This window comes from Panthera leo, chromosome C1 (genome assembly GCF_018350215.1).
Source record: "Panthera leo isolate Ple1 chromosome C1, P.leo_Ple1_pat1.1, whole genome shotgun sequence".
NCBI classification, from domain to species: domain Eukaryota; kingdom Metazoa; phylum Chordata; class Mammalia; order Carnivora; family Felidae; genus Panthera; species Panthera leo.
In genome coordinates, this window is record NC_056686.1 from 15,333,191 (window position 1) to 15,360,383 (window position 27,193).

The 27,193-nt window shown below is 38.1% G+C and overlaps 1 protein-coding gene across 16 annotated transcripts in view; it reads right to left on the bottom strand.

Moving 5' to 3' along the window:
• The window catches only part of EIF4G3 (eukaryotic translation initiation factor 4 gamma 3), a 313,590-nt gene that overhangs the window by 198,774 nt on the left and 87,623 nt on the right, over window positions 1-27,193 (bottom strand). For 15 of the 16 annotated variants that reach the window (XR_006206249.1, XM_042952623.1, XM_042952618.1 and 12 more), the window contains one exon: window positions 1,783-1,911. The exons of the other annotated variant lie outside the window; for it this stretch is intronic. Coding sequence is in view for 12 of the 15 variants with exons in the window: in XM_042952607.1 (XP_042808541.1) it covers window positions 1,783-1,911 (129 nt within the window). In the remaining 3 variants the exon portion in view is untranslated. The remainder of the gene's footprint in view (window positions 1-1,782; window positions 1,912-27,193) is intronic. 16 annotated transcript variants of the gene reach the window in all.

A 27,193-nucleotide genomic window follows, 5' to 3' on the forward strand; every position in this document is an offset into this window, starting at 1 on the left:
AACACAAGAACCTAATTTTAAACAATTAAGAGTTCATTTTGACAAATTTTAGCTTTAAAACTAAAAATTAAATAGGAATGATGTAAACTTAGTTTAAGCATAGTACTAAGTCCAAATTAAGGTATATATTTCTTAAAATATCAATCATGGTTTGGCAAGTTATAGATTCCTTCTCCAAATGTTCTGCAGTCTTTAAAAAAATTTTTTTTATGTTTATTTATTTTTAAGAGAGAGAGAGACAGAGACAGAGAGAAAGTGTGAGTGGGGGAGGGGCAGGGAGAGAGGGAGACACACAATCTGAAGCAGACTGCAGGCTTTGAGCTGTCAGGCAGAGAGCCTGATGAGGGGCTTGAACCCACAAACCACTAGATCGTGACCTGAGCCAAAGTCAAATGCTTAACTAACTGAGCCACCCAGGTGCCCCTGTTCTAGAGTCTTTAAATGAACATTAAATAGCCCCTAATAATCACCAGCGTTTAACATTATTTTTAATAAGTAATACCTTATCTCTCTTATTCTATAGGGTGTAAAAGGCCTAAAGTAGGGGTGCCTGGGTGGCTCAGTCAGTTAAGCATGTGACTCTTAGTTTCAGCTCTGGTCATGATCTCACAGTTTGTGAGTATGAGTTCCGTATTGTCAGTGCAGAGCGTGCTTAAGATTGTCTCTTTCTCTCTCTGCCCCTCCCCATTCATGCTCATTCCTGCTCTCTCTCTCTCAAAATAAATGAACTAAAAACAATTTTTTAAAGGCCTAAAATATGGAAGTGACAACTGAAAATAATGTTGTAAGCTTTCATTTTTAAAAGGGGCGGTTGTGGGGCGCCCGGGTGGCTCAGTCGGTTAAGCGTCTGACTTCAGCTCAGGTCACGATCTCACGGTCCGTGAGTTTGAGCCCCGCGTGGGGCTCTGGGCTGATGGCTCAGAGCCTGGAGCCTGCTTCCGATTCTGTGTCTCCCTCTCTCTCTCTGCCCCTCCCCCATTCATGCTCTGTCTCTGTCTCAAAAATAAATAAACGTTAAAAAAAAATTTTTTTTTTTTTTTAAATAAAAGGGGCAGTTATGTATAAACACTGACAGTCTGAAATGGCATGGGTCAAATGGCCTGACCCTCTCCACATTCCACGAAGACACGTCATAATTATAGCATGCTCTTCACCATAAGGAGCCCAAAACAAGCATGTAATGGTGGACTGGTACAAGCTAATCAAGATCTTGAAAAATGGCTTAAAATGCGGGCGATCCACAGTGACTTTTTACAACAGTGTTTCAATGTCCCTGCACCTGCTAATTGGAAATACACCATGGAGTTCACTATTTAATAGTTCAACCTAATTTTAAGCCTAAGACAGTCCAATAACCTATTTATGAACTCAAAAACCAACAAAGAAGCCCACCACAATTACTCAAGAGGTAAAAACACCCAACATTTTTTTTTAAGTAGAAAATAACCATCACCACTACATCAAAAAGAGAAGGAAGACTAGATTGCACACTGAAAAGCAAAAAAGTGCTTTGTGTGGTTTTTAATGGACTTTAGAATCATACTCTAATTTCTTGAACAACACAAAGGAAAACTAAATATCACTGACAGTTCCTTTTGAATGACTCCATAATGAAACTGTATTAAAACTGTCAGTAGCCACAATGAGAGGTATATCTAAAAATATTAAAACAAATTACTCTTCAAGTAACATTGTATGTTACTGCTCAGAAGTTTGCCTTAAAAAAACAGAAACACTACTTTTATATGGAAATTTCCTTAAAAATAAAGAAGTTTATCTTACTTGAGAGAGTCCAGGGGACGATGCATGTCCCGGGGGCGTTGCCGCAAGATTTGGGTGCCCCTTGTTTATTTCATGTGCTGAATAAGGGGAAGGGGTCGGGGGTCCCGGTTGTCTTGCTACTTGTGTTACCTGTGAGGAAATCAATATTTAGTAAGAGCTTTATATTAGTAACTCAATCTTAATAAATACAGCTGAACTGGTTAATTTTTAAAACTGAACTGTCTCATAATTTATACTAAAATAAGTGCCAGACTGACTAAAGGCTTAAAATTTCAAAATGAAGCAATAAAATGCTTGGGGGGGGGGGGGGGGGAAGCATGACTATTACCATCAGTTTGACAAAAGATTCTTGAAGCACAATCTAAAACCAAACCTTAAAGGCAAAATTATGCTAAATGCAAGAAGGTACATTTGAAACTAAATATTGTTTAGTTTTAATACAATGCCACTTCTAGGACATTTTGTAAAAGAAACAAAAAAAGAAAAATGATTGCAAGAGGAAGTGGATGACTACAGAATGGACACAGGAGATTTCTGGAGTGAAATAACTGTTCTGTATCTTGAGTGTAGTGGGGATTACATGTCTCTCTGTGTTCGTCAAAACTCACAAAACTGCACACTACAAGGTGAATTTTACATTATGTAAATTATACCTCAAATCTGAACCAAAAATGGGGCAAATTATTTATAGAGTATACTCTCATCTTTTTTTTTTTTTATTTTTGGATTTTGGATTTCGTATTAAAGTTTATTCATTTATTTTGAGAGAATCACAGACAGCGTGAGTGGGGGAGGGGCAGAGGGAGAAGAAGACAGAGAATACCAAGCAGGCTCCATACTGTCAGTGAGAAGCCCAATGTGGGCCTTGAACTCGTGAAACAATGAGATCGTGACCTGAGCTAAAACCAAGGGTAGGATGTTTAACCAAGTGAGCCACTCAGGCAACCCATCTCATTTTTGTTTTTAAAACAGTACACCTAAATATACACGTAAAGTCACATGTTTGCATATTTCTATATGTATATCTAAGCCTACAATCTATGTCTACATATATGAGTATATATGAAATACCCATGCATTTACACATACTCGCAGGTATATATGTCCTATTAAAAAGATGTGTAATGACTTCCACCAAGATCAGAACAGAAAGCGTTACAAGCATTTTTTTTTCTCATTTTCATTTTCTAATATAGTTCAATAATCATGAACTTGTACAGAAAAATAATTAGCATATGTTTCTATGTAAACAAAAACTACGTTCTTCCACTTTTTCCTGGTAATAAACTGCCCATTAGCCAATGATGATGGATATAAAACTACATTACCCAGGCCCCTTTCCAATGTCCAGCAATGAATCCCAGCCAGCTACTCTCAACCACAATCTAACCCAGACTAGCACTGACTGAAAGTTTGGCAAACCTCCATGAATGGGGGGCAAATTTTATAGTCATCGAATATGAAAGAATCCATTCTCCTTAAGGTGAAGTCCTCAAATGGGGGGGGGGGGGGGAGGGGCATGAAAGCTTTTACAATCTAGTAGAAACTACAGACCTCTCCTAGAATCATATTTTTAAAATATTTATTCAATTATTTTGAGAGAGAGAGAGGGAGCACATGCAAGTGGGGGAAGGTAGAGAGGGAGAGGGAGAGAGAGAATTCCAAGCAGGTTTCATGCTGTCACTGCAGAGCCTAATGCAGGGCTTGATCTAACAAACCATGGGTTCATGACCTGAACCAAAATCAAGAGATGGACACTTATCTGACTGAGCCACCCGAGTGCCCCTAGAATCATATATTTTTTTTAATTTTTAAAAAATTTATTTATTTTGAGCCGGGGGGGGGGGGGGGGGGGGGGGGCCGTGGGCAGAGAGAGAGGGAGACAGAGAATCCCAAGCAGGTTCTCCCCAAGTCAATGCATAGAGTCCAATGCAGGGCTCAAACTCACAAAACGGTGAGATCATAACCTGACCCAGAATCAAGAGTCGAACACTTAACTAACTGAGCCACCCAGGCACACTGGAATCATATCTTTAAATGCATAAAATATATAGGATTATGATAAAACCAATTATATTGAAATATATATATATATATGAAAATATAAAGATAAGTTTGTGATATAGTAATATATGTTCTTTATAATATATTAAAAAATAAAAACTAATGATAGATATTGCCTGCATCCATAATTCAAAGAAATTGTAACATTCAATTAGATATCTTCTCCTTCCAAGTCTCAGATTCCCTGATTTCTCTCACAGTTAAGAACTCTCGGGGCGCCTGGGTGGCTTGGTCGGTTAAAGCGTCTGACTTCGGCTCAGGTCATGATCTCACGGTCCGTGAGTTCAAGCCCCGCGTCGGGCTCTATGCTGACAGCTCAGAGCCTGGAGCCTGTTTCAGATTCTGTGTCTCCCTCTCTCTCTGCCCCTCCCCTGTTCATGCTCTGTCTCTCCCTGTCTCAAAAATAAATAAACGTTTAAAAAAAAAAAAAAAAAAAGAAGTCTCTCCAGATAGAAAGGAAAGTGGTTTCCAAATGATACTCGCTTTTCCTGGAATTCCCTCAGTCAGAATCTCTGAAGAAAGTCTACTCCCTGGTAACCCAACTTTAGAATTCCTTATGTCTATGTAAAACAGCTTTAAAACCTGACTGACCCCAATGCTGAAATAAAATGGATTCACAGAGAACTAACTAGAGGCAAAAAGCTTACAGGCTAAATAAAAGAGATATGAGTGATGCTAAAATGTGACGAAAGTTTAAGACTTAAAATAACTGTTAATTTTTCTTGTTACGGCTTTATGATTTTCTTCAAAATGTTCTTTCCACTTCTGACTGAAAATTACATTTATAAGGGAATGAAGTTTACTGTGAAATGCTATAGCAATTATAAATCTCAGGAAAATTATTCAAAGGATAAAAACTGGATTACTATTTAAACATCTACTTTAGAAAACCAGTAACTAGAAATGAAGAGTTCCTGCAAGCAAATTTCTCCCTGACAAGGCTTTGTAAATGTATACTCTTATTTCACATGGTTGATAAGTTATTTTAATATCTGGCTAAAATAAGATATCAAAATGGACTTTTAAAAATGTTTAATGTTTAGTTTTGGATTTTTTAATTTTTTAAAAATTTATTTCTTTTTGAAAGAGAGAGACAGAGACAGAGCACAAGTTGGGGAGGGGCACAGAGAGAGAGGGAGACACAAAATCTGAAGCAGGCTCCAAGCTCTAACCTGTCAGCACAGAGCCTGATATGGGGCTCGAAATCACGAACCACAAGATTAATGACCCAATCCAAAGTTGGACACAACTGACGGAGCACCCCAGGGGCCCCTATATTTTTAACATGAGAAATTTACACAATGAGAATAGCAGATATCTCTTTTGGGTGTTTGGTCCAAGAACTGATTCCTAAGTTATGGTTTTTAGCTATAGTTAGATAAAACTAGTCAGCAATATTTTAAAGGAAGACAATGCCCATAATACAGAATTGAATTAAAATATTTATATTTTTGTAAAATAAACAAGTTGTGATTTATTCATCATATTGTACATTCTTTCTAATATTTGGACCTCTAATAATAAGAATAAAGAACGGAAAAATAAATGTAAAACATCAGTAAAGTCAGGAGTTTCCCTACTCTGAGTTACTTCTGCAAATGCACAATCAAATCCCAAATCTTCTGTACTAACATTAGGAGATCGTTCACCTCCTCTATCACCAAGGAATTTTATTTTTCAAATTAATCTGGAAAATCTTCCCCAAAAAGCTATTAACACAGTTATGATGGGTTTGCTACAAAACAGTAACCTGCATATTTGTCTACTTTGCCAAAACATCTGAAAAAGCCACTGGTGTGCATACATTTAGAAGACCTTGCTGCATACTTAACCTCAAAAACATCAGATTATGAAGGTGAAAATAAGTAGCTCTTTGATGACCACTAGGTATTACATAGAAGGGTTGAATCACTATATTGTACATTATAAACTAATATCAGACTGTATGTTACCTAACTGGAATTTAAATGAAAACTTTTTAAAACTTAAAAAAAAAAAAAATTCACACAATGAAATAAAGTGATAGCAAAGAAGTTAGCTATATAAAATCCATGTAAGCTAAATTCTCCAATCCATCCTGATAAAACAAAGATTAAATTTACTGAGGATAATAAATCATTAACAATACAGGAAATGTAAAAATAAATTATTGTTGATTAAGAATAAATAAATATAAGGGCGCCTGGGTGGCTCGGTCGTTAAGCGTCCTACTCTTGACTTTGGCTCAGGTCATCATCTCGTGCTTCGTGGGTTCAAGTACCACATCAGGATCTGAGCTGACAGCTCAGAGCCTGCCTGGGATTCTGTCTCCCTCTCACTGACCCTTCCTTCTCACACCAGCGCATGCAGGCATGTGCACTCTCACGCTCTCTCTGAAAAATATGTAAATAAACATTAAAAAACCCACCCTGGGTGGTTATTTAAAAATAAATCAATAAAAATAAGTAAATATTTTAAAATATTACTACATGTATATCATAACAAAAGTAAAATTTACAGGGGCACCTGGGTGGTTCAGTTCATTAAGCATCCGACTTCAGTTCAGGTCATGATCTCACGGTTCATGAGTTCGAGCCCCATGTCGGGCACTGTGCTAAAAGCTTAATGCTTACAGTCTGCTTCGGATACTGTCTCTCCCTCTCACTGCCTCACCCCCACTCGAGTTCCGTCTGTTGCTCAAAAATAAATGAACTTAAAAAAAAGTAATAAAGAAAGTAAAATCTACAAAAAACAAAAAACAAAAAAACGAAAAAGCTTTACCCCACTATTAGAAGGCAACAGGACATAGGTACTGTGAAGGAGTTTACCTTGTCTCCAAAACCACAGAACAATGAGTCACAACTGCCTTAAAACCATGCCCAAAAAATGATTCCAGTTTGGGCCACATATTCTAAAGAAAAAAAGTCTCACTTCAAAAATTAGGAACATAAAGATATATTCAGGGGCACCTGGGTGGCTCAGTAGGGTAAGCATCCAACTCTTGATTTTGGCTTAGGTCATGATCTCACGGTATGTGGGTTCAAACCCCACATCAGGCTCTGCATTGTCAGTGCAGGGACTACTTGGGATTCTCTCTCTCCTCCTCCCCTGCTCCTGTTCACTCTCTCTCTCAAAAATAAACATTAAAAAAAATTTTTTTACAAAGATATCCAAGAGCACTACAAAGAGAAAAAGGCAGAAACAGCAAATAATGGGAAAATAAAGTAACATAAGTAAACAAAGGACATAAAAATATATAAATTTGGGCTGTTATCAATAGAAATTGATATGTTAAATACTCAGGAATAAAAAAAACATACACTATTTGGAACTGTAAAGAAATTCTTCTATATACTAACAAATATGGGGAAAAAAACACATCAATGATTTCAGATAAAGGTTAGTGTTCATATGGTTTGTTTTTCCCTGAAAACTCTTGAGTGTGCTTTAAGAGTACTGTATCAGCCAATACAAGTGTTTGAGAGAAGAAGAAAATGCATTTTGCCAAAGCCATAAGTATTATGCTATTACTACATTAAAAATTTCCTTATATGGGAATGCAAGCTGGTGCAGCCACTCTGGAAAACAGTATGGAGGTTCCTCAAAAAACTAAAAATAGAACTACCCTACGACCCAGCAATTGCACTACTAGGCATTTATCCATGGGATACAGGTGTGCTGTTTCGAAGGGACACGTGCACCCCCATGTTTATAGCAGCACTATCGACAATAGCCAAAGTATGGAAGGAGCCCAAATGTCCATCGATGGATGAATGGATAAAGATGTGGTGTGTGTATACATATGTTATTCGGCAGTCAAAAAGAACGACATCTTGCCATTTGCAACTACGTGGATGGAGCTGGAGGGTATTATGCTAAGTGAAATTAGTCAGAGAAAGACAAAAATCATATGACTTCACTCATGTGAAGACTTTAAGAGACAAAACAGATGAACACAAGGGAAGGGAAACAAAAAGAATATAAAAACAAGGAGGGGAACAAAACAGAAGAGACTCATAAATATGGAGAACAAACTGAGGGTTACTGAAGGGGGTGTGGGGGGGATGGGCTAAATGGATAAGAAATGGGCATTAAGAAATCACTGTTGCACTGTATGCTAATTGGGATGTAAATTTTTAAAAATTAAAAATAAAATTAAAAAAAATTTTCCTTATAAAGCAAGCACCAATGAAAAACAACCTTCATAGGCAAATATCCCTAAGGTGTACATCCTCTGCCATTCTTAATTTCTTTTTTTTTTTTTTTTTTAACGTTTATTTATTTTTGAGACAGAGAGAGACAGAGCATGAACGGGGGAGGGTCAGAGAGAGGGAGACACAGAACCTGAAACAGGCTCCAGGCTCTGGGCTGTCAGCACAGAGCCCGATGCGGGGCTCGAACTCACGGACCGTGAGATCATGACCTGAGCCGAAGTCGGACGCTTAACCGACTGAGCCACCCAGGCGCCCCATCCTCTGTCATTCTTAAACAGCTAAGCCACACTGCAGGAATCCTTCAGTACTGTATTTTGGCACTCCCTCCCAAAATTGGATGTTTCTACTAATAAAAGCAAGCCAAAGAAAATAAATCTGTATAAAAGTAATAGGAGAGGGGTAGTGGCTGGTTCACAGCGCTGGCATGTCTCAGCCCATGGGTAGGAGTGAAGGACCAGAGAGGAGGTCCTAGGGACCTGGGGAGGGGAGGACAGGAACAAGCAGGGCAGGGTGACCAGGCTGCCAGTGTGTTCAGAGAGCACAGAAGCCATCTCAGGTCCCAGCCTAAAACCCTCCAGGGTCTGTGGTCTGCAGAAGGGCCCCCTCTGAAGAACCTCTAAAGGAAATAAAAATGTTCACATAGGCAGGCATTATCTACAAATAAGGAAGTAAAAAGGACAACTGACTGAATTTTGGAGGATAACAAATCACCCCCAACTCCCCACCAGAAAAAATTTAAACTAATGCTGTGGACTCCTTCGATGGTTTGCCTCTGAGAGAAACCTTCAAAAAAAAAAAAAAAAAAAAAAAAAGGAAGGAAGGAGGAAGGAAGGTAATAGGAAAAGCACAAAAATCATATCCTTCTAAACAATTTTTCCTAGAAACAAGCTGCTATATACAATAAATCTCTGACCTGCAATTACAACTCTATTTAACGGAAAAAGACTGTTATTACAACTGTCATATTGCATTACACACTAGGTTTGCTTTTACCATATTACAGAGTTTAATATCTTTGCAAGGAAGAAGGTATACCAGCTTCAATTAAAAATTATACCAGATAGGGCACCTGCATGGCTCGGTTGGTTAAGTGTCTAACACCTGGTTTGGGTTCAGGCCATGATCTGATGGTTCATGAGATCTAGCCCCACTTTGGGCTCTGTGCTGACAGCCAGAGCCTGCTTGGGGTTCTCATTCTCTCCCTGTCTCTGCTCCTCTCCTGCTCATGCGCACATATGTGCTCTCTATCAAAATAAATAAATAAATAAATAAAGTTATTCAAGATGTAAGCAATTAACACAACCCCAACCCAAGGAAATGGCACAAGACTAATGAGGTTGTTGGGGTTAAAAACTAAAGTTACATAAAACTTTGAATACTTCTTTCAAAATATTCCTAAATTAAGGATTATTGAACCTTCTAATCTCTGGCTAAAGTTTCTTTTCTCTGGCTAAATTATCCCATTTCAGACCTTGTTGTTAAACTCCATGTCCTTCAAAGGTAAAGGGAAGTTTTTATAGAATGAAAAAAAAAGTTTCCCCATTATTTCAAACATATTACTACCATCTCAATTATGGATGCAGGAAAGACAGGTATAAAATAGCTGATTATGACAAATACTTAACCAATTCCAAAGCTAAAATGATTGTCTTTCACATAATATTAATCCTAAGCAAAATTAATCAAGAATTTCTTCAAGTGCAGTGTGTGTATTGAAGTTTAAAAGGTATTAAAACAAGGGGGTGTCTGGGTGGCTCAGTCAGTTGAGCGTCCGGCTTCAGCTCAGGTCATGATCTCACAGTTTGTGAGTTCAAGCCCCGCGTCGGGCTCTGTGCTGACAGCTCAGAGCCTGGAGCCTGTTTTGAATTCTGTGTCTCCCTTTCTCTCTCCTCCTCCCCTGCTTGGGCGCTCTCTCTCTCTCTCAAAAATAAATAAACATTAAAAGGTAACAATAAGCTCAATAAGCTTTTGTTTTTTTTTTTTTTTTACAGATACAGTAGTTTTGCATTGGCAATAATGTGGAGGTCCTCAAATTCTCATCCATTTGCTGGTGAAAATGTACATTTGTACAACCACTTTGGGACAGGCTACGGTAACCATGAAAACAGGCACACCCTGTGCCGCGACTCCCCCATTCCTACCTATACCTCTATGAGAGAAAGGACAACGTGTGACAAGGTACACGTACAAAACTGTTCATGGTCGTACTGCTGTTAGTAACCCAAACTGGTAAATAACACACTGTGGATTAACAGAAGAATGAAATCAATAAGGCAATATTTCCCTATGTAGAATTCAATGAAAAACTAAAGCAACTCACTACAATCTGGATGATTTTCATTAACACAGAAGCACATTCACAAAATGATTCCCAAAGAGTTTCAAAACAGAAAACACTTGACTAAATTAGTTTAGAAATGCATAAATGGATGGCAAAACTGTCAATAAAAGCAGGGAAATTTTTAAGGCAGATACATTACTTTGGGAAGACAGGGAGTTGTGAACAGGAAGGGCTACATACTATTTCCTTTACTTGGGAGGTGATACATAATTTCTGCTGTAAAATGATTTTAGTTTTTAGTTTTCTGCACTTTTACACATGTAAATTTTAATCCCCTACCATTCTCTAAAAAAAGATTAGAGACAAAAAACAAGCAAACTACCCAAGGACTGGAGTAATATATTAGTTAAGTTAGCATTACTTATGTGGCTGTTACAGAGTAGAAAGTATATGGAAAAAAATAGTATTGGCACAAGACAGGAAAACTCTAGAACTATGACCCAGTGAAACCTTCAGCTCGCTAGTGAATTTCCATTCAAGATTTCTACCTTAAAAAAGTTTCCTATAAAAACGGATATATCATGTATGCTGAACAATATGAATCAAAGGATCTTTGGAAAAGTTATAGGTAAACGATAACGATCATGCAAACTAAGATTAGTCAGTAAGTTTATGAAGTTTATTTAGTGCTAAATCACCTGACGTGACAAAATATTCTGGCCAATTAAGAGCTATCAAACATAATCTACAATTTTCAAATAATAATTAAAATATAGAAACATTTAGGGGTGCCTGGCTGGCTCAGTCATTTAAGCATCTGACTTGAGGTCAGGTCATGATCTCACAGTTCGGGAGTTCAAGCCCCATATCGGGCTCTGTGCTGACAGCTCTCTCAAAGATAAATACACATTAAAAAGAATTTTTTTTTTTTTGTTTAGAATATAGAAAACAGTGAACATTTCCTAAACATGATCATTCTTTTATGTCCCCAGAGGAGTGGAAATACCATGCAGGAAATACATAGGGGGTGGGGGGTGCGTGGGGCAAGGTATAAGCAAGCAATAGGGAATAGAGACTATGGAGAACTAGAGAGAAAACCCACCCTTCAAAGGGTAACAGCCACACAGACATTCAGCTGTAGCCAAAGTGCAGCCATTCAGGAATTCCAGATAAGTAGTGTTCTATCTTCCACGTTTTCAAGAGAAACCAAAGATAAGGAGTTTTACATGAAATTTTCCTGATTTCCGAAACATTATACAAACCAAATAAAGCACATCTACACATTAAGTACAGAGGCAAACAGTGTGTGACTCTGGCTCTAGGGGTACCCTCATGATCATCACCAAATATAAACTTTCTATTTTAAGGAAGCACTCAGAGAGACTTGTGACTGGATTCTAGACAGGCATTGACTGCATACAGATATATTGTTAAATGTCATACACACATATATAAGACACTGTGTTTTTTATTTACTGCATATATATAAATGCCTAATATATAACATAAGCAATAAAACACACTGCTTAAAAACCACATAGTAATTAAATCTTTATTAAAAGGGTTAGAAAGGAAAACTCCAAGAATCCTATCAAGTCATGTTAATGTTTTCAACAACAATTCATCTAAAGAAAAAGAGCACACAGTTTATTTCTGAGAAGCGATCCTAACTTTTTTATACTAAGATAAAGTTTATTCACTGAAGTCCTCTAAAATCATTCCAACAGCTGTAACGCCCACATGGAAACGACCAAGTTCAATCAGGGGTAGACTGGAAAGATTCCAAAGCTTTCCTTAATTGGCTACTTTCAATAACATGATCCTCTAGCAGCTGAATGGGTAAGTTTTCCCCCTTACTTTTTCATATCATCCTAGTATTTCCTTCAAATCATTTATTTCCCACTATCTCCAAGTATTTATTTATTATGGATACTGGGAAATAAAAGCTGGCCTACTCAACTTAAAAGGAGCACTAGAGTAGATACTGGAAACCTTATTTAGTATTATGACACTTTTCAACTTCTCTCTGGCATTATCACCACCAATGCCCACCCACCATTAAGAAAGAAAGAGAGCTGGGGTGCCTGGGAGGCTCAAGTCAGTTAAGCGTCCGACTTGGGCTCAGGTCATGATCTCAGGGTTCATGTGTTTGAGCCCCAGGCAGAGCTCTGTACTGACAGCTCAGAGCCTGGAGTCTGCTTCAGATTTTGTGTCTCCCTCTCTCTCTGCTCCTCCCCAACTTGCAATCTGTCTCTCTCTCACAAATGAATAAACATTTTAAAAATTAAAAAAAGAAAGAAAAGAAAAGAAAAGAAAAGAAAAGAAAAGAAAAGAAAAGAAAAGAAAAGAGAAAAAGAAAAGAGAGTGTAGGGACACCTGGGTGGATCAGATGGTTGAGACTCCAACTATTGGTTTCGGCTTGGGTCATGATCTTGCAGTTTTGTGGGTTCAGGCCCTACATCGAGCTCTGGGCTGGTATGTCCCTCCCCCACTCGCACTCTGTCTCTCTCAAAATAAATATAAATAAACTTTAAAAAAGGAAGGCAGGAAGGCAGGCGGGCAAGAAAGAAAAAGTAAATGACCATCTTCTCAGCTACACCCAGAGGTTGAACCATACGAAATTTCAGATATTCAAGTATTTCTGACATTTTAAAAGAAGCCAATTTTATAAGATTCAAGTTATACTTAAATATTGAAGCAGACATATGTTGTCATAGGCAGTTCTACCATAGACTTAAAACAGTAGGTGGGTGGAGGCATTACTGTGAGACAGAAAGGATTAGAGGGAGAACAGTGCAGAAAAAAGTAAGTTTCAGATGCCTATTAGACATCCCATTATAAGGGATTCATACTCAGTTGAGTATATGAATCTAAGCTCGAGAGAGGAGTCAGGGCTAAGGAGGATAAATTTAGAGGTAGGTTCATCATCAAAGTTCCAGACAGTCTCTAAGCTAACTATAAAACTAGCAAATGAAAAGATGAAAAAATTTGAAATTTATAACCTGGGGAGACAAAAACCAAAGCAAAAATTTATTTCTGGACCAATTTGGTAGTGTTAATTAGTACATACACAAGAAGTGGTCACTTTCCCCATGGAATCAACATGGTTTATTTATCTGCTTATAATTTTAAAAGAAAAACCAAGCTTCTCATAGAATAAATCAGTAATAAACCAAAATTTAAAAAAATCAGAACCTCAAAGGCAAAAAAGGTGACTGACACAATTTCAGCTGTCCTAGGATCAGTAAGGATCTAGTATCGCAGGAAAGAGAAAACAGCAACAGATTTTTTTTTAGGTTGGCTCAGTATTTTTTAATTGAGGTATAATAGACATAAAACAATTTTTTTCAAAAATATTGGGTCTGCTGGTGTTAGAACAGAATATAAAGGACAGGAGACATACCACACAGTAATTGTAATACAAACCAATTTGATACGATTCCTAATTTTACCTCCTTTGTAATACAGTCAACACTAAGCTTCAAAGTTGTATTAGCCACTGTATGAAGCTACAAAGAAAGATAAAATAACCCTTATTCTAAAGTAGCTCAAACAGAAAGAAGTCACGGGTAAACGAATCATGTGATAAATGCTATTTGATGTATATGTAAAGTATTACTGAAAACCAGAAGTAACCAGGGCTGAAACTGTGGAAAGGTTTGGTGACATCTGAGTGGCACCCTGTGAACTAAAAAGCTTCAGTTCAGACCAAGAATTAAAGACAGTATATTGAAAAGAAAATTAATGGGTACAGAGGTAAGAAGGTAAAACATGTCCCACAAACAGGCAAGGGTTCTCTTTGGGAAGGGTTTATGGAGGAGAGAGAGGTTAAGTAGAAAGAAAAGGGGTTGGTACAACCGCAGCCTGATTTTAGAGCCAGACTGTGAAAATCTTTCTAAGGTTTTCCTTAGAAAGCCTTTCCTTTCTAAGATATTTTGTTTTGTTTTTAATAAATTTTTAATGTTTATTTTTGAGAGACAGAGAGAGACAGAGAGAGAGAGAGCGAGAGAGAGCGAGCAGGGGAGGAGCAGAGAGAGAGGGAGACACAGAATCCAAAGCGGGCTCCAGGCTCTGAGCTGAAGCTAGAACTCACGAACTGTGAGATCATGACCTAAACTGAACCTGGATGCTCAACCGACCGAGTCACCCAGGTGCCCCCAAAAGTATTCTTTTTTTAAAGTGCACAACAAAACTACAAAACACATGTCAAAATGAGTGCAAGACGCTTTCATAGCAAGAATATAGGCCATTTTTTTTCCCCTCTTAGATTCTTCTGAGTTTCACTTATTTCTAGCAGATACACAATTTGATAGTGAACAACTGTGTTTTTTAAAACTTGATAGTTAGGTTACCACATTGACCTATAAAATCCTACTTAAGCCAATGAGGAAGACAAGGTTCACGTTATCCTCTCTACCCGTTGCCACTCAGAGCAGTCAATCATCACTGTGATTCTCATGGCCTGTTTGTCTCCTTGGAGTACATATGGAAAAGGACAGAATGCAACAAGCACTTATGACAGTGCTTGAAAACAAGTGGCCGCTCAGACCACTGAGTATAAATTCTACATTATATTATTAATTCCACCAAATTTCACACTACCTAAATTTGGCTCTTTGACAGTAAACCTGATTTAGAGTATCAACTCATAAAGGCCAGGAACAACTCAGGTGGCCAGGGCTGCCTTACAGTACAAAGGAATCAGGTTAAGATAACAAATAGATTTTAATTTCTTTCATTGCTAATCACAGCCTGGACAACTGCCATAAGATTTCAAAGTTCTGCTTTTGGAAGGGAAGATTGTAGCAGAGTAGAGAACTGCTGAATCGCTATAATGTACACCTGAAACTAATATAAGACTGTAAGTTAACTGTACTGGAATTAAAAGGAAAAAAAAAAAAAAAAAAAAGATTCCAAGGTCCTTTTTCAACTCACCAGTAAAACCTTAATCAATTAGAAATAGCTGTCTTGGGAAAAATTACAAAGTGGTAAAGAATATCTGTTCTACTAAAAGATAATCCAACCATTTAGTAAAACTATCTTCACATATAAAAACTAATTAACTCTTGGGGCACCTGGGTGGCTCAGTCAGTTGGGCATCCGACTTCGGCTCAGGTCATGATCTCACTGCTCATGAGTTCAAGCCCCACGTCAGGCTCTATGACAACAGCTCGGAGCCTGGAGCCTGCTTTAGATTCTGTGTCCTATTCTCTCTCTCTCTGCCCCTCCCCCACTTGTACTCTCTCAAACAAATAAATGTACAAAAAAATTTTTCTTTTTTTTAAAAAGGAGGGGGCGTGCCACCCAGGTGGCTCAGTCAGTTAAGTATCTGCTTCGGTTTTGACTCAGGTCATGAATTCACAGTTGGGTTCTGAATTTGAGCCCCACACTGGACTCTGGGCTAGAAGCACGGAGCCTGCCTGGAATTCTGCCTCTCTCACTTCTCTGCCTCTCTCCCGCTCCCTAGCTCTCTCCCTCAAAAATAAATAAACATTAAAATACAGAAAATTTTAAAAAAAGATAAAAGATAAAAGATAAAAAGGGAACTGAATTAAGTGGAAATTAAACATGTCCATGTCTATCCAACCTTACAGTAAAAAATGACCTTGCTATTCATGCCACCAATTTCACAGGGGTAAGTAAATCTATGTTTGAAATAACATTTTCTTTTTCCTTGAAATAATTACAACTCCATTTACCACACAAGTCCAATTTCATATGACTCATTTTATTTTAAACTGGTCCCTATCAGTTCTTTTATTTTTAATAGTACATAGGATGCTTTGTGAATGGCCCTGAAGGCAATATCCAAGAGTTTAATGAAACACATTTTTGGAGTTCTCTAACATTAAAGGTCTTGATTGTTGTTTCTTCTATTTTCTTATCTGAGAAATTCAAAAGCAATTTATAGGTGACATTTAACAACAAAACAACTTTTTTGTATCTTTAAGGTGAATCCTTCTTTTGAAAGAGAAAAGTCAAGTAAATAAATATTAAATGATATTTTAATTAGGTATGTGATTTAATATTTAATGCAAAATTGCTCATTAACAAGGAATCCTAATTTTCATTAATGTAATTACTCAGCAAATGCCAAGAAAAGCAGAAAAACAGACCTAGAATGTTTAAAAACCAGGGTATAAATAATACCCACAATCTTATGAGTGAGGGTCCTTGCATTCTCATAAAACTTCAATAAACATATGTATAGTTTCTAAGTTCCCTGCTCTGAAAGTAGATCCATCGCTTTCATCATGTGATCAAGAGTCCTGGGGTATCTGGGTGGCTCAGTCAGTTAAGCATCCAACTTTGGCTCAGGATGTGATCTCAAGGTTCGTGAGTTCAAGCCCTGCGTCGGGTTCTGTGGTGACAGCTCAGAGCCTGGAGCCTTCTTTGGATTCTGTGTCTCCCTCTGTCTCTGCCCCTCCCCTGCTCACGCTCTGTCTCTCTCTCTCTCTCAAAAATAAATAAACCTTAAAAAAAAAAAAAAAAAAAGGAAAAAAAAAGTCCTGATCCTAAAAAAAAGTTGAGTATTGAATTTATTGCTTTTAACCTCATCAGTGAGAGGTTAACAAAAAGAAGGCAGCTTCCCACACACTAAATGTAGTACTTCACATGAACTGTGAAGTCCTATAGACCTGTATTCAAATTATACATCTTTAAGTCCACTTCCTTATTTATAAATGAAAAGTTGTCCTCAGGATTATTAAACAGTGCAGTGCATGTACAGCACTTAGCAGTGCCTGGGACACAGTAATCGCTCAACAAATGTTAACGATCCATCTGAATTGAAATCCTGCCTTTATATATACTAGCCAGAGAAACTTGGGCAAGACTCTTCAACTCTGTGACTGCTTCTCCAACTAATAAAAGGGACATGATTATACTTACCTCATACCTTTGTTATAAGGATTAAATGAGAAGATACAAGTAAAGTGCACAGAATAGTGTCTGGTGCATAGTAAGTGCTTAGTAAGTGTCACATCATCAGTAAGTGATAATGAAGAAAATGTTCTATAACTATTCTATCAGTTTTCTCATGGTCAACTCCTCTGATCAGGTTTGGTGAATTTTTATATGTATTTCATGACTTATTACATCATGGAGCAGTACTATCATCATCCACTTTAAAGGACTTAACTGGAATATGTTCACTTATCCCCACTTCCACTAAGACCCAGTCCAAACCTTCTGCCCATTCATCTAGCCATCTTCTTCCTCTGATGAACAGTTACAGTCATGCTCCACTCTTCCAAGTACTTCTTCCTAATGAGAAGCCATGATAACTCTACCAATAAATGTTACTTGCTATTTACTTACATATACTTGTTCAAATTTATATGGTCATTAATGGGTCCTTCTCATTTTCCAATATGTACATAAAATAACATTTTAACATCATGCTGGTAAAATGAGAACCCTTAAAGACAAGAATCACAGTATCCACCATCATTTTCCGTGTTATCTTTTTTTTTTTTTTTAAAGTAGGCTCCATGCCCAGCATGGAGCCCAGTGTGGGGCCTGAACTCACAACAGTGAGATCAACACCTGAGCTGAGATCAAGAGTTGGACGCTCAACTGAGGGAGCCACCCAGGTGCCCCTGTCTACCCCTATTATCTGACACAAAACCTTGAACACAGTTTTCATTCAATAAACATTTACTACTTTAAATCTGTCTCAATTATCCTGTATAACTCTGCCACATTACCAATATTTAAGCCCCAATACCAAGCTCCCAGAGGCCAGAGGCTTTTTCAGTTGTATTTATAATGCTACAGTAGGGGCACGTGGATGGCTCAGTCAGTTATGCATCTGATTTCGGCTTAGGTTGTGATCTCACGGTTTGTGAGTTTGAGCCCCATGTTGGGCTCTGTGCTGACAGCTCAGAGCCTGGAGCCTGCTGCAGATTCTGTGTCTCCCTCTCTCTCTCTGCCCCTCCCCCCCTCGCACTCTGTCTCTGTCTCTCTCTCAAGACTAAACAAACTTTTAAAAAAATTCTACAGAAAAGAAACTTCAAACATGTTTTAAATATTACAACAAATAAACCTATATTTAGAAAAGAAAGGAAATACAGAAAAAAGACTCAATCCAATTGACAGGTACATTTTTTTAATGACTGCTTATTTTTGAGAGAGAAAGAGAGAGAGAGAGAGAGAGAGAGAGAGAGAGAGCAAGCGAGCAGGGGAAGGGCAGGGAGAGGGAGACACACAATCTGAAGTAGGCTCCAGGGTCTGAGCTGTCAGCACAGAGCCCGACATGGGACTCAAACCCACGGACCATAAGAGATCATGATCTGACCCGAAGCTGGCCACATAACCGACTAAGCCACCCAAGCACCCCAACAGGCATAATTTTTAACAACAATAACAAAATATAGCAGTAAGAGCATTAGCCTTTCCTAAGTACAGTATCTGATACTGACTATGGGATTTACTTAAAGAAAGGAGGGTGATGTTAGTGACAGGTAAGAATGAGGTTTTTGGTGTTTTTTTAATGTTTATTTATTTTTGAGAGAGAGAGACAGAGCACAAACAGGGGAGGGGCAGAGAGAAAGGAAGACACAAAAACTGAAGTGGGCTCCAGACTCTGAGCTGTCAGCACAGACCCCCGATGCGGGGCTCGAACTCACGAACTGAGACATCGTGACCTGAGCTGAAGTCGGACGCTCAACCGACTGAGCCACCCAGGCACCCCAGAATGAGGTTTTTATAAAAGTAAAACTTTCTGAAGATGTTAGTAAAAGGTGAGCCCAAGAAAAATAAGGAAATGATGAAATATATTCAGTCTTGGATAGCTTATACATTTTTATAATATTCAGTCCAAGGTGATCTCTCAAAATAACATAAGGTTCAGGGCTGGTTGGCTCAGTCACTGGAGCATCTGTCTCTTGATTTTGAGTCCAAGCCCCACGCTGGGTGTAGAGTACTTAAAAAAAAATAATGATACAAGGCTTACACTCAGCTGACTCTATGATCCAGCAATCCCACTTCTGAGTATACATCCAAAAGAAATGAAAATAAGATCTCAGAAAGATAACTGCACTCCATGTTTACTGCAGCACTATTCACAATAGGCAAGATCACAGAAACAACTTCAAAACCCGTCAAGAGATGAATGGATAAAGATGTGACGTACATAAACACACACACACACACACACACACACACACACACAAATTATTACTCAGCCATAAGAAAAAAGAAGTAAATGTGCCAATTGCAACAATATGAATGGGCTGTGAAGGCATTATGCTAGGTGAGGTAAGTCAAACAAAGAGAAACACTGTATGATAGTACTTCTATGTAGAACATGAAACAGTCAAAACTCATAGAAATAAAGTAAAGAATGGTAGTTACCAGTGGCTGGGGGTTGAGGAACTGGGGAAATGTTGATCAAAGGGTACAAATTTGCAGTTAAAAGATGAATACATTCTGGGGATCTAATGCACAGCACTGTGGATTATACTTAGCAATATTATATTATACACTGGAAAATTGTTAAAAACTAGATTTAAATGTTTTCACCACAAAAAAGAAACGGTAATTATGTGACATGATGGAGTTGTTGGCTAAGGTAATTGTGGTAATCATATTGCAATACGTAAGTATATCAAATCAAAAGGTTGTATGCCTTAAATTTGTAATGTTACAAGTCAATTACGTTTCAATAAAAAAATAAATCACTTGGAAATAAAAGTGACACAAACCTTAGCTCATCCGACTACCTTTCTATAGTACCAATTTTGGTAACCTTTTTTCCTAATAATTTATAAAAATGGAATAATAATCTCTAATTACAATAACTTCTGGACAACATTGTTAAAATTATATTATTTTGAACAAAAATTCTGCATGGAATTGCTAAAAATAAAACAATATGCCTAACAATATGGCAGTGACTAACTAAAAAGAAGAAATATAAAACAAGTTAACACTATTTAACACGTGGGTAATGACACTACGTCTTTTATCCCCTAATTTTGCTAGGTTTCTATAAGGTAACTTTATTAGTTTATTAAAGGAAAGAGCTTACTTTCCTATTGTAATTTAGACATTCCAAAAACCATCTTGTGCAGTAAATCCTGAAGTCTTAAAAGCCGCATTATTAAAATGGAAAACACAAACATTTCATCTACCCTAACATTAAGCTTGTCGAGGTATCATTTCAAAGGCATCGTAAGAGCAGTCAGTAGTTGGCTGGTTCTTGTACCAGTGGTAAAAGTAGAGTGGTGATGGGGGCAGCAGTTGCTGCAAAGAATCTGAATGATGATTACATACCAGGCTTCACCAGTTTTAAATGGATTGGTCTTACTCAACTTCCATAATGACCTTTTGAGATGAATGTAATAATTATCTTCATTTTACTAATGAGGAAGGAAACTAAGGTACAAACAACTTAACTTGCTCAATGAGACACAGCTGCTCATGTGAAAGCACCAGGAACTGAATTCATCTGGTATCATTCCGGAGCCATTTAGCCACTTTTAAACACTATCCATTCTGCTGCCCATGTAACCGTGAATTCCAACTCATCGACTAACACAAGAAGTATCAAAGTATTTTTATAATTTAAATCTTAACATGTCATATCCATACGTGAATGGCTCCAGCATGCCAAATAAAATACAAATGCCTGTTCAGAACCTTACAAAATTGGCATGATCTAGACTCTGTCACCCTCTAAAGCTGGTTTCCAATGATAACCACAATCTATTTAAATTTCAATTAACAAAAATTAAATAAAATTGAAAATTCAGCTCCTCAGTCACACTAGACATGTTTCAAGTGCCGAACGGGCATATTTTTTCTTAAGTCTGCTCATTTATTTTTGAGATAGAGAATGAGCAAGCACACGCAAGTGTGCACACAAGCAGGGAAGGGACAGAGGGAGGGAGAGACTCCCAAACAGGCTCCTCGCTGTCAGCACAGAGCCCGACAAGAGGCTCGATCTCACAAACCCCGAGATCGTGACCTGATCCAACATGTCTAACAACATGGCTTCAACGACTGAGTCACCCAGCTACCCCTGAACAGACATGCTATTAACGGACGGCACCAGTTCTGAGCCTGCCATCTTGTGCTGTCTCCAGAGCACTGAGCTTCCCGCTACCAGGAGAGCTCTACTCTTCTACAAACCTTACTGTGCAAATCTGTTGGGGAGATTGACACACTTCCTCCCTATCCATTAAGGACTGAATTCTCCTCATGGTTCAGATATCTTAAAATGCCACCTTCTCAGGCTCATACCTAATTATAAATTACTCTTTCATTTTATATCATGTATATCTCCATATCTCCTTCAAAGCACTTACTATAATTTTTATTAATTTTTACTTTCATATCAATGGTTTTCTCCTATTCAACAAATACCAGCTGGATTGTTAACAATTTTAATAACGTTGCTAACATTTAGGGAGAATCAAAATCTGAGTTGCTCAGCAGTGGCATTATTAACATTTTGGGCTGGGAAGTTTTTGTTGTGAGGCTATCTTTGCACTTCGGGATGTTTAACTGCATCCTTGGTCTCTAGCCTTCAAATGTCACAAGCATTCATTCCCTTCTCCCTCCCCACCCCCATCAAATTGTGACAACCAAAACTGTCTCCAGATATTGCCAAATGTCCTCTGGAGGGAAAAGCATCTCCAGTTGAGAACCCCTGACCTAAATATTTCCAAGCGATTACAGAATTCTGAGTTGAACATTAAATCAAAGGCCAAAATTTAAAAAATAACTAAACACCAACAAATTGGATAACCTAGGTAAAATGGACAAATTCCTAGAAACACAAAATCTACCAGGATGAAATCATGAAGAAACAGAAAATCTGAATAGATGAATAATTAGTAAGGAAACTGAATCAGTACTCAAAACAATTACAAAACCAAAAGCCCTAGACTTTATGGCTTTATTGGAAAATGCTACCACACATGGAAAGAAGAACTAATACCAATTCTTCTAAAACTTTTCCTTTTTTTTTTCAATATATGAAATTTATTGTCAAATTGGATTCCATACAACACCCAGTGCTCATCCCAAAAGATGCCCTCTTCAATACCCATCACCCATACTCCCCTCCCTCCCACCCCCCATCAGCCCTCAGTTTGTTCTCAGTTTTTAAGAGTCTCTTATGCTTTGGCTCTCTCCCACTCTAACCTCTTTCTTCTAAAACTTTTCCAAAAAAGTGAAGAGGAGGAAATACTTCCTAACTCATTCTATGAGGTTAGCATGATATTGATACCAAAAGCCAGATAAAGACACTATAAGAAAACTATAGACCAATATCTCCTACAGGTATCAATGCAAAAATACTCAAAAACAAACAAACAAACAAACAAACAACACCCTAGCGCCGTCAGGGTGTCTCAGTTGGTTATGAATCCGACTCTTGATTTCAGCTCAAGTCATGATCTCGTGGTCCTGAGATGAGCCTCTTGTTGGGCTCTGCACTGGGCATTGGGCCTGGTTATGATTCCCTCTTCAGGGAGCCTGGATGACTCAGTTGGCTAAGCGTGAACTTCAGCTCAGGTCATGATCTCACAGTACGTGGTTCAAGCTCCAAATCAGGCGCTGTGCTGACAATGCGGAATCCACTTGGGATTCTCTCTCTCCCCCACCCCCCAACGTGCGCACGCACGCACACGCTCTCTCTCTCTCTCTCTCTCTCAAAATAAACAAACAAACAAAAAAATCAATCTGTGTAATACATCACATCAACATGAAGCAAAAAACCCACCTGATCATTTCAACTAATGCAGAAAAAGCATTTGACAAACTTTACCGTTTCATGATAAATAAGACTCAACAAACTAAAAAAGGAAGGAAACTACCTTAGCATAATAAAAGCTATATATAAAAAACCCACACCAAATATTGTACTCAATGGCAAAAGACTGAAGCTTTTCCTCTAAAATCAGAAACAAAGCAAGGATGCTTGCGTTCACCACTTCTTTTCAACACAGTAATGGAAATCCTAGCCAGAGCAACTGGCAAGAGAAAGAAATAAAAGACAAACTGAAAAAGAAGCAAAATTATCTGTTTGAGATGATACGATCTTATATGTAAGACAACCCTAGGGATACCACCAAAAAACTCGCAGAACAATAAACGAATTCATTGAAGCAGCAAGATATGAAGTCAACACACACAAAATCAGGTGAATTTCTATACATGAACAGTGAACTATCAGAAAAGGAAATGAAGAAAATGATTCCATCTACATTAGCATCAGAAAAAATAAAATACATAGGAATTAACCAAAGAAGTCAAAGAATTCTACAGTAAAAACTATAAAACATGACTGAAAGAAATTAAAGACCTAAATGAATGAAAACACATCTCCTATTCATAGAGTACAAGACCCAATATTGTAAGATGTCCCTACTGCTGAAGTGATCTACAGATCCAATGTAATTCCTACCAAAATCCCAATGTTTTTTTCCAGAAATAGAAAAATCCATCTTAAAATTTATATGGAATTTCAAGAAAGCCCAAACAGACAAATCAATCTTGAAAAAGAACAGAAGGACTCAGTTTCTTTTTTAATTTTTTTTTAATATTTATTTTCGGGAGACAGACACAGTGCAAGAAGCGGAGGGGCTGAGAGAGAGAGAGAATCTGAAGCAGGCTCCAGGTTCTGAGCTGTCAGCACAGAGCCCAATGCGGGGCTCGAACCCATGAAGCGCAGGATCATGACCTGGGCCAAAATTAGATGCTTAACCAACTGAGCCGCCCAGACACCCCAACGGACTCAAACTTTCTGATTTCAAAACTTACTACAAAGCTATAGAAATCAAAACATGTGGTTTTGGCATAAAGACAGACATGTAGATCAATAGAAAAGAATAGAGAGCCCAAAAATAAATACTCGCACATATGCTCACATGATTTTCACAAAGAGTGCCAAGACCGTTTAATGGGAAAAAGAGAGTCTTTTCAACAAAGGGTGCTGGGAAAACTGGAAAACTACATGCCTTGAAAAAGAAGGAAATTCTGATACACACTCCGATACGGATGAACACTGAAGACAGTAGGCTAAGTGAAATAAAGCAGTCACAAAAAGGGGCGCCTGGGTGGCTGAGTCGGTTGAGCGTTCAACCTCGGCTCAGGTCATGATCTCGCGGTCTGTGGGTTCGAGCCCTGCGTCGGGCTCCATGCTGACAGCTCAGAGCCTGGAGCCTGCTTCGGATTCTGTGTCTCCCTCTCTCTGACCCTCCCCCGTTCATGCTCTGTCTCTCTCTGTCTCAAAAATAAATAAACGTTAAAAAAAATAAAAATAAAAACGGTCACAAAAAGATAACTACTACATAACTCCACTTATAGAAGGTATTTCTAGTAGTCCAAGTCATAGAGATAGAAAGTAGAGTGGTGCTTTCCAGAGACTCAGGGGAGGGGAATATGAGAAGTTGTTATAGAGTAGTGGCAGTTGTTGTAATAGGCAGTTTCAGTTTTAGAAGATGGAAAGACTTCTGAGGATGCATGGTGACAGTGGCTACGTAACAATGTGAAAGTATTTAGCAACACTTAACTCTATGCTTTAAAATGATTAAGATGAGGGGAGCCTGGGTGGCTCAGTGGGTTAGGTGTCTGAATGTTGGTTTCAGCGCAGGTCATGATCTCAAGGTTTGTGGGATCGAGCCCCACATTGGGCTCCTGGCTGACAGCACATGGAGCCTTCTTGAAATTCTCCCTCTCCTCTCTCTCTGCCCCTCCTCATGCGTCTGCACTTTCTCTCTCTCAAAATAAATGAATAAACTTTAAAAAATTAACATAAAATAAAATGAGTAAGATGGAGAAGCGCCTGGGAGGTTCAGCAGGTGAAGTGTCTGATTCTCGCCATCTGTCTCTTGGTTTCGGTTCAGGTCATGGTCTCACGGTTTGTGGGTTCAAGCCCCACATCAGGCTGCATGCTCACAGTGTGGGCGGAGCCTGCTTGGGATTCTCTCTCTCTCTCTCTCTGCCCCTCCCCTGCTCGCTCTCGCTCTCTCTCTCTCTCTCTCTCTCTCTCTCTCAAAATAAATAAACATTTAAAAACAAAAACAAAAAAAAGAGCACAGCTCTTGAACTTGGGGGGGGGGGGTACAGATTACTTAAATAAGTGAGTAAACAAACAGTTTAAAATATAAAACAGGGGTGCCTGGGTGGCTCAGTCAGTGGAGCATCCAACTTCGGCTCAGGTCATGATATCACAGCTTGTGTGTTCGAGCCCAAAGTCCGGCTCTGTGCTGACAGCTCGGAGCCTGGAGCCTGCTTCAGATTCTGTGTCTCCCCCCATGTCTCTCTGCCTCTCCCTGGCTCATGCTCTGTCTCTCTCTGTCTCTCTCTCTCTCGCAAAAATAAACATTTAAAAAATTAAGAATAAATAAATAAAATATAAATTTATTAGGATGGTAAATTTTAAGTTATGTATATTTTACCACAATTTTATTTAAAAATAAGGTACTATCTAAATGTGATTTCCATCTTTTATTTAAATTTCAAACACAAGAATCTGGATTTCTAACTATGGTCACCTATCAGCAATGCTACTGGAGAAAAGTGACAAGAATACTTGTAAAACTACCATGTTCTTACAACCACATCCTTTTTGTCACAACAATCAGGAAAATTTTATTCCTTCTCTCTACTCCATAATGTAAAAATATTAAATAGGAAAAAAGAATAAAAGGCTTTTAAAAAGAAACTTATAAAACATTTCCGATTATTACATTCCTACAACTGAAAATGGGTACACAATTAAACGTTTGCTAATTTTATAAATGAAATATGACATCATGATTTCACCAACGCTAAATATTCTTACAGTCACTTAACCTGTTAATTTTCTCTTTTGTGAATTGCGAAACTGCACTTTTGACCTATCAAGTTAGAATGAAAATGAGAACACCTGAAACTCAAGACACAATGAAATGGAAACACTCCTATACTCTACAGCAACATAACCTGCCTTAACTATGTAACATGTCAAAAACATTAAGTATCTTTACACTGCGTTTATGTAAGGCTACTTTTGAAAATCTTAAATACAAAGTAATGCTATTTAAACAGAGACAAAAATATACATACATATATGTATATGTATATGTATAAATCACAAAATTATTTAAAACAGAAAATAAAGTGTTTAAGCCCAACACTGGTTTTTAAACGTACAGATTATGCAAATTAGGGTTCACCTCACTGACATGCTACAAACTAACGTTTATAATGTTTGCATTATGTGTTAACATGTTGTATTTAAACAACAACAACAACAACAACAACCAGGGTCCCTCGGTGGCTCAGTCAGTCGAGCGTTGGACTTCAGGTCAGGTCATGATCTCACAGTTCATGCGTTTGAGCCCCACATCAGGCTTGCTGCTGTCAGCACAGAGCCTGCTTTGGCTCCCCTGTCCGTGCTCTCTCTCTCTGACCCTCCCCCTGCTCGCACTCTCTAAAAATATACATTACAAAAAAAAAAAAAAAAACAAACCAAATTGTATAATCATATGATTTATATTATGTTCAATAAAAACCAAACTCCAGGGGCCCTGGGGTGACTCATTCAGTTAAGCGTCTGAGTCTTGGTTTCAGATCAGGTCAGGATCCCATGTTTTGGAGATGGAGCCCACATGGGGCTCCTGGGCTGGGTAGGGAGCCTGCCTGGGCTTCTCTCTCTACTTCTTTCTATGCCCCTCCCCAACACGTGCTCTTTCTGTCTCTCACATATATAAATTTTTTTTTTAATGTATCCTTAGGGCGAAAAAGAATACATTGAACATGTGACTATCACAGCCCTGAATTTTTAACCTTTAGTTTACTTTTTCTAAAAAAATAATAAGTATAAAGATTACTTTTTCTCCCAAGAACAAGCTACTGATAAACACAGTATGGAAAT